Source organism: Coturnix japonica, chromosome 1 (genome assembly GCF_054131305.1).
Source record: "Coturnix japonica strain WE chromosome 1, WE-NBRP24, whole genome shotgun sequence".
In the NCBI taxonomy this organism is placed as follows: domain Eukaryota; kingdom Metazoa; phylum Chordata; class Aves; order Galliformes; family Phasianidae; genus Coturnix; species Coturnix japonica.
The window spans coordinates 164,509,075-164,529,806 of NC_140663.1; the positions used below are offsets into that span (position 1 = coordinate 164,509,075).

Here is a 20,732-nt window from a genome sequence, read left to right on the forward strand (position 1 = left end):
ATAATTGAATAGCGTATGTGAGAGGCTTTATTTTTGTGTGGCTGAAGCAGGGTATTATTATTCCCATCCCAAATCACAATATTTTAGTGATTTGCAAAGATGTATTCGGGGGAAGGAGATGGGTAGAAGAAATTACAGAAGATTTCAATATAATCTTGAGGTAGAATACAGAAATTAAATAAATTGCTGACTACAGTTTGTGCTGAGACTGCTGGCTTAATATAAAACTGGACTGGAAATATCTCCCTATTTTTTCAGTTTTTGTCCTATACCAATTTAAAAGGTGTTTTATTTGTAGCTGAATTAGAAGTAATGGACAGGAATAATGATGTCCAAATGGCAATTATAGAACACCGTGTTGCCATATACTGTAGTTTTTCCCTAAGTCTTCAACTTTTCAACTTCGAAAACATATGAAAGAAAACCCAATGGCAGATAGTAATGACCAAATGTTTTTTATAGAGTCAAATGCAAGAATATCTTCGTAAGGTTGAATTTTGCTGTATTCCTTTAGGTAGAAAATATTCTAGCTTTAACAAAACAAATATATTGTTTTGAGGTAAGTTTTGCAGTTGGAAAGAAATATAGCTAAAAAGGGTAACAAATGCAGTACCTGAGAACACTTCTCATCTTCCATTTCCAGGTGCATTCCCATCCTGAATCTTGGTACCAAGTGGAGAAGAGACTTAATAAACAACCTCCTTATGTATTTATGTATTCCCATAGGAATGCAGCCTAAGTATGCAGAAAGCAAAGATGTGCTCCAATAAGTACAGGCTGAGAAGTATGCACAGAATGTGTTCTGACTAAGAGACAGCCAGGAAAATGTCCTGACTTTCCACATTGAGAAACTACTTCCAGGTCTTTAAAACCTGGAAGTAATAATAATAATAATAAGCTTAAAGTCAGTATTACTGTTGTTGTTAATATAATCATAGAAATCAATTAAGCTTTGTGTTCTCCAGTAAATTCTGTTCCAAGCCTAAATTTATCTTTGAGTGCAAAGGAGCCCGTTATATATAACAGGCAGTAATGTCTGGGATTGAATAAGAAGCAATGGAGTATTCAAGGGTCCTTAAAATTGGTGTTAATTTTAGTTAAGAAGGGAAATATAAACAACAGTTCATAAGTCAAGGAAATTGAGGTGGCTGTTTTACTCACAGTCATGAAAGAAAGATACAGGCTGACAGTGTGGCAGACATTAATGTGCTGGTTGGTCACCAGAGAAACAGGTGTGTTGCAGACACAACCATTGCAACTCTGTGGCTCGTATGAGTAGTAAAGATGTCTGTAATACACAGAAAAAAGTCCCCCCTCTGCTCCCCTCTCACTCCCCTTCCTCTCCCCCTCCCTTCTCAGGGTTTATATGTTACATTGTGAAGAGTACAGAAAGTGGCAATAATTTTCAGCTGCATTTTTTCCCGTTGTAATTTGTAAAGCAAATTTTTCATCCTGCAATTAAAACATACAGTAACAAGGGTGAAAAAACAATGACAACAGTATAACCTCAATTGTCTAAATGTCAGGGTGCCACATCCAAATGTGGGAACTTGAAGAAGTACAAAAGGCCCTTAAAACAGCTACTTACAAAGTGTCAGGTACGTTTGGCAGACTTCTTTTTTAGCTTTTCATTCTGAGATTTATGCCATGAAATACAAGGATTATGTACATTATGGATACACCTTGAACAATGTGCCTTTATATGGGGGAGAGTGGAAATATTCCTAGAAGAGAAGTGAAATGACAAGCCAATATTTTAAGATGGAATATTGTCCTCTCTTATGTGGGGAAACAAATCACACACAAACCAGCAGTATTTTATTTATTTAATTATTTATTTATTGGTGAGAGAAACCAAGGGAGGAAGGGGAAGAGAATGAAATTACAATTATCCAGGCCATTATCTCTTTCCCTGCTGCTTATTTACGTATTTTCATTCTGAAACTCTTAAAGAAGAAACTGATATCATAGCAACTGCCGTTTGTCATTATTTCATTCTTACACAATGAGACTTTATAGAATATCTCCCAGCAGTAAGAGACTTTCCAGCTATTGGCTGACTGCTCATAAGTGATAAGAAACAGTTTAGAAATAAGCTACCCTTCAGCTAAAGATAGTATATACACTCTAAATGCTGTGGAGTGTAGAGAAACTGTTTAATATTTCAAGTTTACTGCCAACTTAAGGTTACTGTGATTCTGAACACATTCTTGCTTAAAAAGAAATAAATACTTCTGGTGATTAAAATAACAGAAACAGGTGAGATTAGCAGAATTTGATGCATCTAGGAACTTAACTAACTTTGAAAAAATATCTATTATTCTACAGGTGGAGAATGAGAAATCATGGACTGAAAGGGCTGAGGAATGTCTGTGTTTACTCTACTAGAACTTAGCATATTCTCAAATACCTTGTGGCCCTGGGTCTAAGATCACAGAAGACCATAATGCTGTTAGATGACCAACAGGTCTTTTTTTCTATTCCCAATATCAAAGTAAGAGGGAACAAGTGGGAAAAATGAGCAAGCCCTTGCCTCAGTTGGTCTTATTGGACATTTTCTGTGATATTTTAAGGACTGTTTTGGTTTGAGTTGAGTGGACTGGTTCTGCTTCAATTAGCAGAAGTACTAAATGAATGTAAAGATAATAGCTAGATTCTGTTTTCAGACCATCTAGTGAAGTATGGACTGTCATCAACTAAAAAAACAACACAGTTTGCTGTAAATAGACCCCAAGTTTTAAAGTCAATAGGTAGATAGATATACATAGATATAGTGATAGAACAAGGGGGAGTGTCTTTTAAACAAGGAGAAGGGAGATTTAGGTTAGGAAGAAATTATTTACTCAGAGATGGTGAGACATTGACACAGGCCGCCCATAGAGATATCCAGAAGTAATCTGTAGATTTTCAATCTTTGTTGCACAGTAATCTTTTTTTTTTCTGCCATAGCATGAGAAAAAAAATCTTTTATTTCTATGCATATATATATATATATATATATATATATATATATACGTAGGTATATATATATATACACTCTCCTCTCCTATCAAGAAGATGCAGGATGTCCCTTGATTGGATTTGGCTTGAGAAGTGCTGGAATAGCAGTTAATTTTGTATAAGTGGGACAGGCAGCTTGAACTAAAATCACTGGTGCAACCTGCATTTCTGAGGGACACTTCGAATTAAAGACTGTACTTAACTCCGACTATAAAAGTGAAAGCAAATGAACTTTTTAACACCAATTTATTTTTGTATTTATTTTTGCTAAAGACAGCTTAGGAGTCTGTAGAGACACTGGAATAGATTTTTTTAGGGCAAATAGGGACTAAATATCATAACCTTTATGAGTGAGATAATAAATAACTGTACAGCATATGGAGTATGTAGGAGATACAAACAGTAGTACCCAGGTGCAATTAGAAGAATATAATGGTTCTGCAGTGAAAAGTAGATGTACTTCCTGAAAGAAAACCAGTTTCTTTCCATTCTTTTGTGAAAATTTAGTTTTAATCTCCTAATCTTACTAAAGCAGTTTTCATGATGCATTAGTTAACCCATAAGAAAGGAACACACACACACACACACAGTTTTCAGCTCAATGCATAAAAAAATCAACAACCACCATTCCACTGAAACAGTTTTAATCCATATTATCTATTAGGTTTTTACGGGAAACTTACTGATTTATACAGAACTACAGCAACAGCCATTTCTTCCACCGGTTGTTTCTTTCAGTGGATTTAATTTTTGCTGTTACTGTAGGAATTTAAGATATGGTTGAAACTAGAAGAGTGATCATTTTTACATTTTTTATGGGTATTTTCATTCCAAATTGTGATAGGAAGTTTCCTTAGAGTTGTTTTTCAAGAATATTTTGGATTAAAATCTTATACTTGCTATTATAAGTTTCACTTACAAAATGATCTTTTCCCCTCCACTGTGAACATAATATTGTGAAACGAAGTGTGACACTCCAGTTCCTTCATTACTTATAGCAGTTCATATGTGGAATTCCTGGCACACATTCATTTATTTATGAGGAAGAGTGCTGCACATTCTGTTCTGAACTGCCACTGAATTAACACCCCAGTGTTATTACAGGGGAACATCATTTAAATACAAAAACTTCCAGTTTTTCAATTAAGTAGATGAGAAGCTGTAGCTCTTTGTACTTAGAAGAAACCTGCTGGTGTTGCCCCAGAGGTAGTTTATTAACCTCTATTCTCCGGTTACTATACCGAAGATATTATATTCTGTCTTCTGAGCTTCTAGGTTCATCTGCAAATCATACTCCATCTAAAATCCATTCAAATTAAGAAAAGTAAGTGACTACAGAACAATTACTAGAGCTTAACATCTATAAAAACTAGTGTTCATACCTGTATTACACATACTGTATCTACAGTGTGTCTCTTGCATTGTCACTGTACAGTGTTTACCAGACTGAGGATATTTATCAAGAAACAGATCCTGAATTGTAGAGTACATACAACTACATCAATAAATTATGAATATATATTAATCTTTGATTTGTTGTGGACCTGAGTGGAAATCTTTTGGACATTTTCAAGAAGCTTGCAAGGAGTTAACAGAAAGCATTAGAGTAGGCTTTTGTGTAGCAGTGACACAAGTGAGCCTAAATCAACAATAACTGAAGAACAGGTAATAATAGGTCAGGCTGCCAGTTAATGGCTAGAAATAATTAGTACTAAGAAAAATAACCTAAGTAGGGCAAAAATACACTGAATCTAAACAAAGTTAGAAGTGTTGATTGTATGCAAAAAATGGCTAAAATATTCAGCGAAGAATGCATTTTGCTTGGTAAAAGAGAGGATGTGTTCCAGAGTTCCAGTAGCAAAATGCACTCTGCATATGTGTCTAGAAGAATATGAAATTGAAATGCAATAATAATGCACATATTACAGTCAAAACCTGTGAAGTTAGTTAGGTACTAGGTAGAGATTTCCTTTGAAGATCGCTGTGCTATCAGAGCATGGTACTGGATTTAGAGTAACCCTGCATGGAAGGACTTGAGGGTTTTGGTAGGTAAAAAATTGAACATGGACTTGCAGCCAACATGGATAGCAAGCCGACTGTATTCTGAGCTGCATCAAAAGAAAGGAGAACAGTAGGCTGAGAGACATGATTGTCCCCCTCTGCTGTGCTTTTGTGAGACCCAACCTGGGCATTGTGTTGAGCTCTGGGGCCCTAGCCTAAGAACATAGATGTATTGGAGTGTGTTCAGAGGAGGTCAGTAAATGTGGTCCGAGTGCCGGAGATTCTCTCCTCTGAAGGAAGGCTGAGAGATCTGGGCTTGTTCTGGTTAGAGAATAGGAAGCTCCAGAGAGACTTTATAGCAGCTTACAGTACCTAGAGGGGGGCCTACAGAAAAGCTGGGGAGGGCTCTGTCACTTTGTCAGGGAGTGTAGTGAGGTAATGGCTTTAAACTAGAAGATGGTAAATTTAGGTTATAGGTTTTAGACACTGGCACAGGGTGCTTGGAGAAGCTGTGGATGCACCCCACTCCCTGGAGGCACTTGAGGCCGGGTTGGGTGGGGCTTTAAGCAACCTGGGCTGGTGTGTGGTTGGGACTACATGATCTGTAAGGTTCCTTCTGACCCAAACCATTCTGTGATTCTGCAGTTCTCCTGAATAGCATCAAACAGCTGAATGCTGCTACTTTTAGCTGCACTGAGTAGATCCTTCCTTTTCTTCTGTTCTGTTGCATTTATGTAAATCAGAGAATTATAAATCCTGGATGTCTTTTCAGAAGGGATTGGGGAAAATATAAATAATTGGAAAAATTTCCAAATCTAATTTTGAAGGAGGATTGAACCAACACTAAAATTTAATGGAGATATCCAGCATGGAAATTTCAGCTTAAATACTTCGGGGAATGTCTTAGAAGTGACTGAAAATGATCATATAGTCATTAGATAACCTGATTAGCACTTTGCACATCCACTTCAGCTGGTGGTCAGTTGCACTGACCTAGAGCAGGCCAGTCTCACATGTGCTAATATTTCTAATCAAGTTAGAGGAACTAAAGGCTATCCCACAACGTTACTATTATCATTTTTATTGTCAGAGTAAGAGTACCACGTGGCAGCTTGAGTTCCATTTTCCTAGCAGTACACAGATATATACAATGCAAATCAGATGTTATTACTCATTCAGTGAATGGAATTCAGCTGTTGGTTCACACAGTTATGGAAACTTTGGAATGAGAAGATGCTAATAAAAGAAGATTTATCTGAACATTGCAGGAACAGTGTAAAGTCCCAAATCTATACTTACTTACAGAGGTATAATGCAAAGGACTTTAGTGGAATAGTCATTCTGAAATTAAATCATTCAATGAAGAGAAAAATAGATATTTTATTTTTGTATCTGGCATCATATAGTCAGCTCTTCTTGTAGTAATCCCTTCATTTCTACTAAAACTGGTCATATTCTTCCACAGTTCTAAAGTTGAAGGTGTCTATTTGAATCTGTGCTAATTCTTCCTTCTGTAGTTGAAAAAATTTAACCATCAGTTCATCATCAGTTCACAAGAAACCCCAAGTCACTGCTGTATATCCTCCTGTACGATCACCAGGAAATCCTAAGGAGTTGAGATTGGCAATGGCCTAGTAACAACTTCTGCATGTCTGATGGTGGGAGGCACTTGCTCATACGGCTGTTCTAGATTCCTGCTCTGGATACATTTACATATAATGTTTACTTTTTGAGGCAGTCCCTCTGATTCTATTTCTCTGCACTGAAAATTAATCTAAGAAGGACCATGTCTACTACTATTAGCAGAGTCCATAAAGAAAGAAGAATCATCTGTATTTATTTGTTGAATAAATACTTGCTCAATACCAGCTTCCTTCTCATGCTAACTTTTGCTGAGGCTTTTTTTCTGCCATTCCTGTTGTGTTGAGGGTAGAGTGAAAGCCAACTTGGATTAGCAAGAAGCCTTCAGGGCTGAGTCTGCTTTGGCTTGTGTTAATGGCCTTTGTGCAGAATGTGATGCAGATGTGAGGGCAGGCAGACTAGAATGCTGTCAATAAAGCTGCAGAACTCAGGGGCTTCAGTGTTTTTCATGCTGCCTTCAACCAGAGCCAGAGGGCTTCTGTAATTTCTTTTGCTCCTGCTTCCTCCTGAGGGACAGCTTTCTTTAAAGAAAATAAAGGATGAGAGATAAAGGAGTACTGTCTGAAAAGACCAGAGGGAACAGCCTACTGCACTTGATGCCTGAAGGCAGGAAGCTCACTCCCAGCCTGCGCTGCAAAGAGAGGGGCAGCATTTCTCATTTGAAAATAACAGAGACAGATGCAGTCAAAAGTCTGTATCAGTAACATCTATTTTTAAATTCTCCCCTATATCAGGAAGAGCTGCCTCATAATGAGCAGTCATAGTCTCTTCACTGTTTTTTTTATGGTGACATTTTGCTTCTTCTTATTCTCTTCTTAATGTACTTTTCTAGCAGAGCACATAATAATTATGATTTATAATCATGTAGAACTCCTCTTACCAAACAACAAACTCAACCAAGATAGTGCCGAACAAAGCTGCAAGCAGTTTCTCATTTACGATAATAGAGTTTTCTTCATTACCGCTGTGGGAAAATGTCATATCTCAGCTGATGGCATACATTGTTCTTGATGTAATTATCTTCTTTCGTTGTAATATTGACAAACCACTATGCCATCACATGTCAGATTTTGACTGCACCTGTTTGCAAACTCAGGTTAATTATGCTCTGCTGACTGCTTATTTTATGGATGTTTTGCTCACATGTTTTTAAGCAATGCAATTTAATTGCAGATAACTAATGGTAGTGATCTCTTCTCATTGTCTTACTTTAATATTTGATTTGTCTGATTGCTGCAGGTGGAAACAATAGGTGATGCATACTGCGTTGCTGCAGGGCTCCACAAGAAAAGCCTTAGCCATGCTAAAGCCATTGCCCTGATGGCACTGAAGATGATGGAACTTTCAGAAGAGGTTCTAACTCCAGATGGGAGCCCTATTAAGGTAAACCTTTTGCTCTTTCTTCTCAGCTAATCAGTGGTACATCGGCCTGATTAATTCCACTGTATTCTGTCAGTAGAAGTCTATAGCAAGAATTAAAAATTGCTGTAACATATTACTTTATATATTTCAGTGGTCCCCATCAACATTGATGCCTATTTTTTTAAGCACAAGTGACTTAACATCCACATAATGCACATTTCAGTGTGTGGAGGGATCTGCTTTGTGTTAGCTGTCACTTTGTTATAGACATTGAAAGTCTATTTGTAGCACTAGGTGCTATCCTAGAGACTTCCAGTTCAGTCAGCGTGACAAGGAGATTATTCACATGCTCCAGGACTGTCCCATGCTGCAAGCATCCAAATCATGGAACGGCATTTGGAAAATTCATTTCAGAAGTAGGATCCAGAACTTCAGCTCTGCTGTAGGTGCACTCAGATGTAGATTCACGGTAGCTCTAAAGGGTACATCTGTTTCTTCCAAAAAGTTGTTGACCTAAATACAACTGTGTGGGAACTGCTTGCTCTTTCTTGGTGATACTGTTCCTCCTTCCCACACACTGCCAGTTCTATTTCCTAGATCGATACAGGGGGCATTAGGAGGTGGGAAAGCATGTCCTTTTGTACTTCTTTGAAGGTCCACTCTGTCATTCTGCTTCTTTTGATGTTACAACAGCCTTGTAAGCACAGGCACTTGGAATGGGTAACATTTAGGTACAAAGCAGAAATTCAGCAGGGAAGAAAATCCATGGAGATATATGCAAGGATCATTTTACATATCGTCTTCATTTTACTCACTTCTGATTTTGGTTAAATTGTTCTTTTTATTTTCAGAGAATATGGGGAGATTATTTAGAACAATTATTCAACGTTGTCTAAAGCCAGTAACAGAAGTCATAAAGTCATATGTAGTTAGATAAGAAGGCTGGACAGAGCCCCCATAGGATTGACATCTTAGCTGAATTACACTTTGCAAACTGTGATTCCTTATATCTGTTAAAAAAGAAGGCTTGAAGGCTTGAAACCATGGAAATGAACTTTTATTTATTTATTTATTTTTTTCCTGGGAGGGGGTTGTGTTATGAATTTCTAAAAGATTTTTTGAGGTTTTAAAACTCTTCAGAAAATAGATGGTTTTGCAAACAAAAAATATTCAGTGTTGCATCTGTGATGATCCTTGAGCAGTAAAATTATATACTCCTGAGTTCCAACCCATCTCTATTAAATGATATCTTGAATTATATTTCTTGAAGTCTTTGTATGTGGTGAATCAAGAGAGATTTAATCCAAGTGTTTTGCTATGACCAAGAAGGGGAGCATGGACAGCTAATCTAAAAAATACCAGGAAATACAGCAATACAATATTCAAATGAAAATAAAAGGATTTCTGTTTTTGGTACTCATGCTTCTGATGACAGTTGTCTTTAAAATGATGAAATATTTATTTATTTACCATAAAATGTCCACTTATTAAAAGCTTAACTTTCTTTAAAATACCTTGGATATGAATATTGAAGAAAAATTTTGGAAAAGCTTTGCACAGTCTTTTTCAAACTCAGAACTGGCATTAAAAGATAAATATTTTCTGAAGATATCAGGAGATGTTTGTGGGTTTTAGTTTTGATTGAGAACTGTTTCAAATTGGTATTCAGTTACACCATACAAAATAGTTTTTCTACCTTGTTTGATAAGTTAATATAGATGATCAATACATTCTAGCTTCACTGTCACTTGCTGGAGAGCTGCCTTCCAGATCCTCTCCATTGTTTTACTCTAGTAAATGATTCTTGTGATCATAGGGAAATTTTAAAAGTGTTTTTGTTTTACTCTCAGAGTTCCATTTAGGGAATGTTTTCATTACTACTTTTTTGTATATTTATAATTTCAGTGACTTCTTAAGAAAAACTATAGAAGAAAGACCATAAAGACAATGCATGAGAAAGAGACTTGCAAAGAAGAAAATGCTAGGAATAACTGCATATATTCAAAAAGTCCTAATGAGTTTCCTTTTTAATTCAGAAGAATAACTGTAGGTTCATCCTCAGTGGATGTTAATAATCTTGTTTTCAGTTTTAAGTGCGACTTCAAGGCAGGAGGGCTGGTGATACCAATCAATCTGAGTGACAAAAAGCCTTACATAGATATTGTTGCCTTGTACTGAGCCTGTTTATTTAGGCATTTATGCTTAAGAAAGTTAATAGAGGCACAGAATCATAAAATAACCTGAGATAAAAGGAAAACACAAGGATCATTGAAGCCAACTTCTGTCTCCACATTGGACCACCTAGAATTCAAGTGTGACATCTGAAGCATTGTCAAAATGCTGCTTGAATTCCAGTGTTGATTTGATTTTAAGGATTCATCTCACCTGGGTGTATATCCTGTTAAACTATAGGAATAAGTGCTTTTACAGAAGCCAGATCTTATTTGCCCTAGTTTATGTATCTACACAGGGGTGAGATGAATCACACCCTAAAAATGTGTATTTTCTCAGATGTCTGTATGGGAATTTAGTTGACCTAGCCTAAATTTGGGTATCTACATTGTAAGCTTCTTCACACTGTCAGATGAACCCTCCTACAAATGGCAAAGAATGCGTAGTCTTCTTAGTAGGTTTGTCAATTATCATCACAGTTAAATGTAGATGCATTACTTCTAAATCAGACTGACAGGATTAACTTCCAGCCAATGCTGTGTTGCATGGAGTGATCTCTGTTTTTTTTAGTTTCTCACGTAAAAGCCTTGACGGTGCTCATCGTGCCACAGATTTTCGCTAACAAATACATCATGTATGTAATTCACCTGAAGTTTACAGAATCCCTAGATGTTTATAGAAGTGGATTCAGCTCCATACCATTAATAAGAGACTAATTGTTTCATACCCTTTGCTATAAGGCATTTCCACAAAAAGATGATATATACTCATGCTTGTTAGTTACAAAGTACACTGTGCAAACTATAAGATATGAAGTGTCGTGACTTCTAAACAAGTGAGGAGAGCTTCACTAACTCTGAGACAAGTTTTCAAAACATAATTCCTAAAAATAAGAGTTCCTCTGATCTTAGGAGTAAACAACAGTGTTGTGTTTCCTCCCCCTAGAAACTGGCTGACAAGCATTGATTGAATAGGAGGAAATTATTCCCAGCCACTTTATATAATAAATGACACCAGAGTGACTTGAACTTTGATTTCTGTTGACTGGCTGACTGTTACCACATGGCTACTCTGTTTTGAAAGCATCTTCTTATTAGAAGCAAACATGCTGACATCTCCTTGGTGTTTGCAGTGGATTTCTTTTCCAGAGACATAGTGTTATTTAAGCTCCTGGAGATCTGCACTGGAAACAGAGTTCAGAAATTACCCCCAGCTTTGTAGGGTGTGACTGGCAGTGACGCACATTGAAGATGGCTCGTTATTGCAGAAGGCAATGTCTTCTGTTCAGACTTAAGTTACACATCTTTCTGGGTTGTTTTATTTGCAGAGATTTCAGCTCTAGGGAAATCCAACTGCAATTATGAAATGCGGTGCTTTTTATTCGATGATTACTCAATTAGACATCTCTGACTTCGTGATTATAGTTTATGGAATACATATATTTTCTAAATTACTTTGATGAATATATTTTTGTTGTCATCTCAGGACTGAATTCAAATGTTTGCTTTTTGAACTGCTTGAAGTGACATCCCTGTGATAGAAGCTTATTGACATCTTCCTGAGTGACACTGACACAGCCTTAGAGATAGACTCAGGAAGTTAGGGAAAAAAAATAAATGATGGAATGAAAAATATTATATCACATAAGTGGGAATTAAGGATAGGATTTTTAGTATTAGCAGGCAATCAAACAAAAGTTATTGTCTGAGTTTACAGTTATCAGTACTCATTGTGCACTTTATGAAGAATCTACACCTTAGAACAATACCTAGACTACCTGACTAGAAAGCAATGATGGACCTCAGGATGGTAGCAAGCTGCATGAAGCATATCTGTTTTATATCCTTGGTCTCAACCTGTGGCTTAGAGCACACAGTGTGCTGCTGGGAGCACCATGGTGTGCAGCTGCCATCTACTCAGGCATCTGTCACTTCTAACATAGACAAAGGCAGCAGAAATGCATACCAGAATGTAGACCCTGTGCCTGCACTCCTTATAGCAACACAAATGAACTGTGATTTGCACAGTGGTGAAAAATCTTTTCAGAAGGAGAGAGAGGACTACATTATAGCAGTCTACACAAGTCCTGCCGTCAGTGCTGTAGCTCAGTCTGCTCTTTTTGAAAGAAATATTTCTAACAGAAAATGGACTGATTGCTTGCATGTACGCAATAGAAGCTCCAGGTCCCTGTACAATATTTTCTTACTCATTTCTATTTGAGGCAAAATCCCTTTAATTTGGGGGCCTTAGTAAAAGGAAGGGCTTTTGGCTCACGCACTTCATGTAGAATTGGTTATACCCTTTCAGCAAAATGCTTTTTAGTCAGGAAGCTCTGATTTGATTTTGCTTCTGTGCCACTAATTAAATGTAGTGCCCTATGCCTGTAGTTTGAAAATATTGATTTAAAATTGCCTTCTGCATTTAAGTGAGCATTACTTGAATGTTCAATATTTATCATCCTCTATCTCTTTAGATAAAGTGGAAGTATATTAATTTTAATAACTGGAGATGATACTCTAAGAAGAATTCTCCGGAGAGTAGACCTTTAGAAATAAAGGTCAAAATATGTATCTCATTTAACGTGTTTAAACCCGCAATATATTATCAGTGGCATCCCTTTTTATCATGATTCAAGTCTTACCCAATTATTCAGTATGCAGTGTGCATCCTAAAGATGAGAAAAGTTTCCTTTGCAGTTTGTTGTTAAACAGTCTGGGCTGGCAGAATATACTTGGTTTTGACTAATGAGGTTTTCCCAAGGGTTTATTCTCCAAGATTGCCAGCTTCTTTTTTCAGTGCATGAAGGTGGTCCCAGTAACGTCGTGAACAGATACTGAATTGGGAATACACTGAGGACAAATTAAGGGTTTATGTGAAACAGTAATTCAAAACATGTTTTAGAAGATGTTCCACTGTAGGTGAAAAATATCACGTATCTTCAGGTTTTCTTATCAATAATATGAGAACTAGGCCTGTAAACACTTCAGTCAGAAAATTCAGTTTCCTGCTTCCTTGCCTGCTAATGATGACATAATCTGAATAGAGTAGTGCAAGACGTTCTCCAGCTGAAATTTTCTTTAACTGGATTAATTAATTTTCAGGTAAGGTAGATGAGACCCTGCATTCATTGGGATTACAGGGCACATAGCCTGGTCCCCAGCTCAGCGGTTTCTTTGTTATCAAGATACAGTGCATGATGCATTTGCAGCTTGTAACTTTCAAATGTGCATTACCAAACCTGTTTTCCTATTGGATTTATAAGCTGCACTCAAACAAACAATGCAGGCTGGTACTAATGCTCTCAACACAAAGCCTGTCTTTATCTATCAGCTAGCAAAAGAAAGGCAGCACAGCTGAGGGAACATTTCATACCAAGGGTGGGATTAGCATCATCTAATTTCAAATTCTGGCAGTGTAGACAAATGCTTCAAAACTTGTTACTCTTACTCTGTAAATGGAGAAAATATAGCTATTTTATTATGTATTCAGCTCATATACTTTATATTTATACTTCACAATGAAATATTTGAATGAATATTTGTCAGATAAGTGTGACAAATATCCTTACCTCTGAGAGCTAATGAGAATACGGATGATGCCAGTGAAGGGACCTGGCACGTATGTTCATATCTTGTTTGGCCACAGCCTTCCCATTCACATTTTCAATAATATCACACTTTCTGTACTTCAGCTTCTTGTATTTACAGCATAGGTGACAGTGTTTTGCAAGTGAAGCCATTTCTGCAGCAAACCTAAGCCATCAGATTTTACAGCCAAGTCACAGCATTAGTTCTGGTGTGTGTTGTCTAATGAAATACCTGTTCATGATGACTAGAATGTTGAAAGCCTGATTCTTATCAGCTTCTAATCTCTGCATGCTAAGTGGTAAATGTTAATAAGCATTAACATTTTTGGATCCTGAATAAGCATACTGAAGAGGAAAAGGGGCTCAGTGTATTATAATGGCTCATGTCCACGGTGAGGCATGACATGTGATCATGGGCAATGAATCTTAGTGCCTATAACTTCTGCTTACTCATTAAGTATTCCCTTTTGCATTATGGAGATATAAGGCACTTGGGCTCAAACGCAAGTAGAATGAAAGTGCTGACATTTGCTTGAATATATGCTTTTTATTAGTTTCTAAACAAAGCATCAATTCCCAAACATACTGTGAAGGAGAGTACATCAGCAAATGTTATCTCTGTAGTCCTTTTCAGTGTGTCTTGCCTTGTTTTAATTTAGACTGTGGCGTGCTAGTGTTATAGCAACTAGTGGTCCTCGCCAAATGTGCATCTTTATGTAAGCAGTAACAGGTTGTCTGTTTTGTTTTAAGTTGTTGAAAGGATGACTGCTGATGCAGGCATTACCGTCAGCCGTGCGAGGAGCTGTGCTTGCGGCAATGCTTTCAGCTCCGTCTGCGGTCTCCTAGCAACTTCGCCTTGTACCCAGTGTCTGAATTAGCCTTGGTGAGGAATAGAATACCCCACTTCAGGATGGATAACAGCAAATAAGAAATTTTGTTGTGTTAACAGAAAAAAAATCCGAAACAGTTACACAAAAGAAAGATGTTCATTAAGAGAGATTTTGACTAAAAATTGATGAACAAGCCTATGCAAACGTGTTTAGTTTGACAGGCTTACCAACATCTGGGCAATGTAACTCCTTTGGATGTCCCTCAGGGCTGCAATGTCTCAGGAAAAAGCTTGGTGCTTTTTCTTGAGAGGTGTCTGGGAGGTGGCAATCCGAAGTCGGTTACCTGGACTTGAGGAGAGTTCCTGAAGCCGTACCTGCCTTTGGAAAAGCAAAGTGAGAGGAGCAGATCTGAATTGCAGTGTATCTCTGTAGGCTTCTGGGAAATTGTAGGTTTTGTTAGGTTGCCTTAAGGGAAAATTCAAACCTTTGTCAGCCCTTCAATCATTTCTACTCCAGTGCTTCCTTTTGTTTGATTTTAATAATAATCTTTATCATTATTACTTAAACCACGCCCATTATTTTCATCTTTTATTCTTTGGAAGGGATTTTATAGTACCTAGCTATATATTACAGTCACTATATGAAAGTATTTGTGAATATGTTGCAATCACAAAGGTAGATGGGATTTAATCTAACTAATACGTGAATAGCAACAGCCTTGTGGAAGAAGTTGATCTGGAAATTTTGTTAGATATTTATTCTGCTGAAGAGTGATGTTGTCCAAAAGGTTGGTAATTGTTTCAGGTACCGTGCATTTCTTGTTTTCATTGGGTACCTGAGTAAAATCCTAGTTGCCGGTAAAGATAGGCTTCCAAAGTTTCCAGGGTTTGATGCTGCACAGCAAGAGGATCAGCTTGCTATGCATGAAATTGCAGGGCACAGAAGCTTGATATTAGCGTTGGCAACAAGATGTAAGCCCAAATTTAATTAATTAGAAGGCTATGAATATGCTCTACTTCTGACTGCTGGGAGGAAGAGACCTGAAAGATGAGTGGTGAGCTAATTAATATTGTGATGATTGCTGGAAGAAGATTTGTCCTTGGACCTGAGCATTCTCCTCATGCTATAATTCCTCTGACAGTGTTCTCCTGAGAGAATGGGAGATCAGGAAGCACAAAGCCCTTTTCTGTCTACTCTTGTCTCCATGGCAGAAATAAATCACTACTGTAGAAGCCAGGGTATGTACCCAGGGCACCATGTGGACTTTTCCACTGTTTATTAATTCACAGTGACTACCACATTTTCACAATTCTTTCTGACTCACAGCATTTGGGTTTAACCCAGGTGTTTATGTAGTTCAGTGATGTGGCCTGTTTTCTAAGGCAGACAAAAACCTTGCTTTGATGGCTTTACCTAGCTCATAATTTTGTCTCAGTGCCTTGCAAGGAGCAGATAATTTCTTCACCTACTGCTCTTAATTTAAGAACTTGCACAGGGAATACTGGTGATGGTTTCAAGACTTAGTTCCTACATGAGATTTGTGGCCACAGGATGTGCAGCTGGACTGTGGGGTTAGATTTAAGGTCACTGCTCTGATTCTCACGGTTCAGCACTCATTCCTATTACAAATGCCTCTAAGTAATATTCCAGATGTCTGGCTAGTGATAGTTGGGAATTTCCCATGGAAAGCACTTTTTAGATGAAAACACTGAATTATCAAAATCAAAAACTTCTGTAGAAGTGCCCGCACTGATTTGATGACAAGTTTACCACATTTTCATGATTTTCTGATTAGTGTCATTTTCCCTTAAGAACCAATAGGAGGTTAGCGACTATGGAACTATCAATGGACTATCAACACAACCCACTAGGTTAATTAATAATCACTGTAAGCCTAATTAATAATCCTGTATACACAAGAATTTTGTTACATCTTCACAGAGGTAACACAACAGGTAACAGTGGATGAAAATCTTTAAAAAGTGAGAATTGCCACTTGCATAATGATGTTATGAATTCATCAGGAAAAAAAAATAAAACCAACAGAAAATTATATATAAAGTTATCTATGAAAAGGTAAAGAATTGAGCTAGGGAACCCGTGGTAGCTGAGTTCTAAACTCTTATTTCTCTTAAGTCAAAGGTCCATATTCCTAAATATCTGTTCTCTTCTTCGCTCAACATGTCTTTCTGTCATATAAGAATTATAAGTCAGGTTTCCACTATCAGCTACCAAACTATTTTTCCTCTCTCTTGAGTTATAGAAGAGATGGAAAACTACACAAAAAAAAAACCAAAAAACAACCTAAATAAAAGAGTGATGTGAGTGATATTCTCATATGCAATCCTACAAAGAGTCACAGAAAGTAAGTAGTAATGCATTGAGAAACAAGCACTAATTTTTGCATTGAAACAGTGCTTTGTTGGATTTTGTGCAATCCAATCACATATGCATGAACAGAAATATCTGCTAGACTTGAATTGCCTCCCAGCTGAGTTAATAGGCACTGGTGATATCATGGATAGGATTCAGGGAGGAAATAGCTGCCATTTGCTGCATTGCTACAGCATCTTCCTCTCCTTGTACTCCAATGTCCAAGCTGTCTGCACCTTAAAATCAAGGAAGCCTCTTCTGGATGGTGCCAGCTATAGGAATGAGGAACCTCCACTGTTGTCATTTCAGACGTGTACGTTGTCTTTTCTAGGCTCTGCAGTATTTTCTTGCCAGAACCACCATTATGTCTCCAATGTCCCTTTGTTTTCTTTCTTTCTTTAAAGCCTTCAAAGTGTAAAGCCGCCTAATTACAGAACCATGGAATGGTTGATTTTGTAGTGGTCTCCATAGGTCATCTCAAGGAGGGACATCCAACTGTTTTTGTCTACAGCCACTAAACTGTGGAGTTTAGTGATGAACAAGGCAAATCTGCCTCCTTTGATCTGAGCTTCCTTTAAAGGAAAGAGATGATATATCTATATGGAGCTCTACAGAAGTAACACATCCTCCTGGATAACACAGCTTGGGCACAACAAATGTGCTATGTGACAGTGCTAACACAGCTCTCTCTGTTTTCACCCTTAAGCTGATAGGAGAAAAAGATGCAAGAAAGGATTTATTTTCTCCCCGCCTTTGTTTCCTTCTGTGTGAGGTTCACCGTAAATAAAAGACAACAATTAAAAAATGAAGCTGAGTCGCACCCATTTTTTGCTGCACCCATTTCTGTAATGCATTTAAAAGGCATAGCTCTACTTTCTTCCCCATGACGAACTAGTTATCTTGTCCTTTCTGTGGAATACTCCTTCTGCTAATCTATTTTTTCTGAGAGGATTATACTTGCTGCAGTAAGAGCTCTCATCTAGATAGTCTTCCATCTTGCGAGGAAGAGAACCTCAGTAACCCTTGTCTTTTCTGGCCCTGGATTGCCAGAAGAGCAGAGTGTAATACTGTAGATGGGTTAACCCTTATGAAGCTCAGGCTCCATAGTCTGTTGTCCTGTTATGGGACTTTTAGAGACAGCTGTCAACATCTTCACAAAACCAGGAAAAAATAAATTGTTAACATTTATTCACTGCTTTCCTTCCTCTGTTCCCTACAAGACACTCATTTCTGAGAGTAAAAGTCAAAGTCTGTTGTTTTAAGCACTGTTTAAAAAGCTCTGTCACTTAACTGTTGTCATTACGTGGTGCTAAACAGTGAGTCATTGTGCTGTGCTATATTTGATCAAACAGTTCAGATGTGGGGTGGATGCCGAAGGGTAATACTTGGCCTTCTGTTTGAAGCTGACAAGTTCAGCAGCATTGTTTAACTGTTTCAGAATAGTCTCATTCCCCATGGAAGAATGCATTTCCTGTAATAAATAAATCCATAAAATAAATGTTTAATGGTATTTCAGCTTCCCTTCATATGATACATAGAGTATTTTTGGAAAAAGTGCCAATGCTTCAGAGGAACTTGCAAGAGCTTCTTCTGTTCAAACTAGGGTAAAAGTCATTCAGTGTGAATAATCACTTTCAGAGACTCTATATTAAATAATCAGAACTATTATTTAGACAAAATTATCTCTGTATTTTGGTATATTTTAGGTCTGAGTTTGCATTTTGCTTTAATATTTAAAAAAGAAGAGGAAATGGAGAGGACAACAGAAGGGAGGAGTGGAGAAGGAGAGAAGACGAGGACAGGAGAGGGAGAAGGAGTGGGAGAGAGGGAAGCAGAAGAGAGAAGATAAAAACATTGGTTATAAAATGAAAATGAGAAGAAACAAATCAAAATACTTCAAGGATGCTGAGTTAATAAAAGGGCTACTTGGCTTCTTTCTAGAATTTGATTAGGGCAATAAAAAGAAAGATGAAAGTGGTATAAACAAAAATGGCTTCGGATACATTGGAATTTCTTCCAGCTGTTAGAACTTTGGTGGATCCAAGTGACTATTATCCAGAAGGAAAATATGATTATTGACTGGGTTGAAGCTTTCTTACAGGAAGAAGAATCAGACTGTAAGAGGAAGGTAGGAAATGATATCTTTCTGAGATCTCATTTTTTCTTCCTGGAAAGGGGAATCACTCCAGCAAACACATGGCCCTGGATAATTTCATTCCTCTTCTTGCTGAGGAGTTTTTCTGTAGTGAGCAAAATAATCTTGATATTCAGATAAATACTGTAAGATCGCTTAAAGGTCCCACTGTTATCTTAAAATGTGAAGAGACAGAATCTGATTATAAAATGCTTATCTGAAGTGATAATATATTCCTGAAATTTGATATTCATCCTGGAAGCATTACATGTTCATTATTAAAGAGTAAATATTCAGTCTTCTGTGAAAGTAGAGGCAAATCTTATTTCATTTGAATGGAAAATTTCATTAAATCCATACTTACCTTGTTAAAAATGCTCCTTTTCTGTCATCTCTGTAAAACGCCTGTTTTTCTCTTCATGACAGCTTACTTTGTAGAAGGCCTATTTGTGATAATTTTAGAAAATGGGTGAAAACAAGTAATAGCTACCTTTATAAGAAAAATAAATAAATAAATAAATATCCTAATAATAGGTAGATCTTCAACCGCATATAGTTTCAAAGGTTCTTTTGGTGAGGAGGTAATTGCTGTTACTTCTTTGCTATTGTTATTTCTGAGGGCTGGTCATTTAGAAATTAAAGTGCGGCCACAGACAGCCCTTAATTACAGTTCTCATTTCTGCTGGGAGTGTCAGCCTGTTCTACTTCAGCTGACTGCTCCTTAACTTCAAGAAGTATTTTCTGTTTTTTGTGTACTCTACAACAGTGATGAGGGCAAAGAAGGAATATTTAATGGCACTAATATCTTCTTGTTATTTCTTGTTATTTCAGTAAATTTTATTTATTTATTTATTTATTTTCTGAAAGAAAAACCAGAACATCAAAACTGTCATGTTCTGAAGGTGATCTGTTTGTCAGTAAATAAACAAGTCTTTTGGTCTGAAATCCAAACTACTGAAGGGCAGAACAAGCAGGGCAATGAAAATCACTTTTCAGTCCAAACCCAGAATGTCTAAAGTCAATTGTAAAAGTTGTTTCTATGCTGCCTTTTGAAAGGATTTTCATCTATTATTGTCTATGATTTTTGATTGCACCTTGTAGTTGTCTTTGTTTACCCAGCATATAGAGCTTTCTGTTTTATAGACCATCTTCAGTCACTATTGTACTTGCTTGTCAATATTACTAAAAGGTTTATAATCTCAAAACACACTGATTGCTTGAACATAGGAAATAGCGTTCCTAGTCATTTCTGATCTTGAAAGCAGTTCCTATCTATTTTACAAAAAATAGTCCAGGAATTTTAGATAATTGACTGATTTTAAACTTGGTTAGCTAAGTATACATTTGTACATCATAGTGATGTGAGAGCTGAGCTCATGTCCTTTGACTTGAGTAGAAAATCTTATCTATTTAGCTGCCTTTATTCAGTCTTTGAGTTCCTGGGCTGAAGATACCATTTCTGAGTATCACTTTGCCAAAATAGCTAGACATATATAGAAATAGTGAATTTTTCCTCTATATAATAAGTATTTATGTTTTCAAGAATGGACTCAAGGTAAAAATAAGTAGACAGCTGTGTCAACTCTACCACTCAGTTGGTATTATATCTAAGTTGTCAACAGTTGACAGGCTG

The 20,732-nt window shown here is 37.1% G+C and overlaps 1 protein-coding gene across 1 annotated transcript in view; it reads left to right on the forward strand.

Moving 5' to 3' along the window:
* GUCY1A2 (guanylate cyclase 1 soluble subunit alpha 2) overlaps positions 1–20,732 on the forward strand; it is a 124,217-nt gene that overhangs the window by 74,653 nt on the left and 28,832 nt on the right. Inside the window, exon 6 of the mRNA XM_015852224.3 lies at positions 7,882–8,025. Coding sequence (XP_015707710.2) covers positions 7,882–8,025 — 144 coding nt within the window. The remainder of the gene's footprint in view (positions 1–7,881; positions 8,026–20,732) is intronic.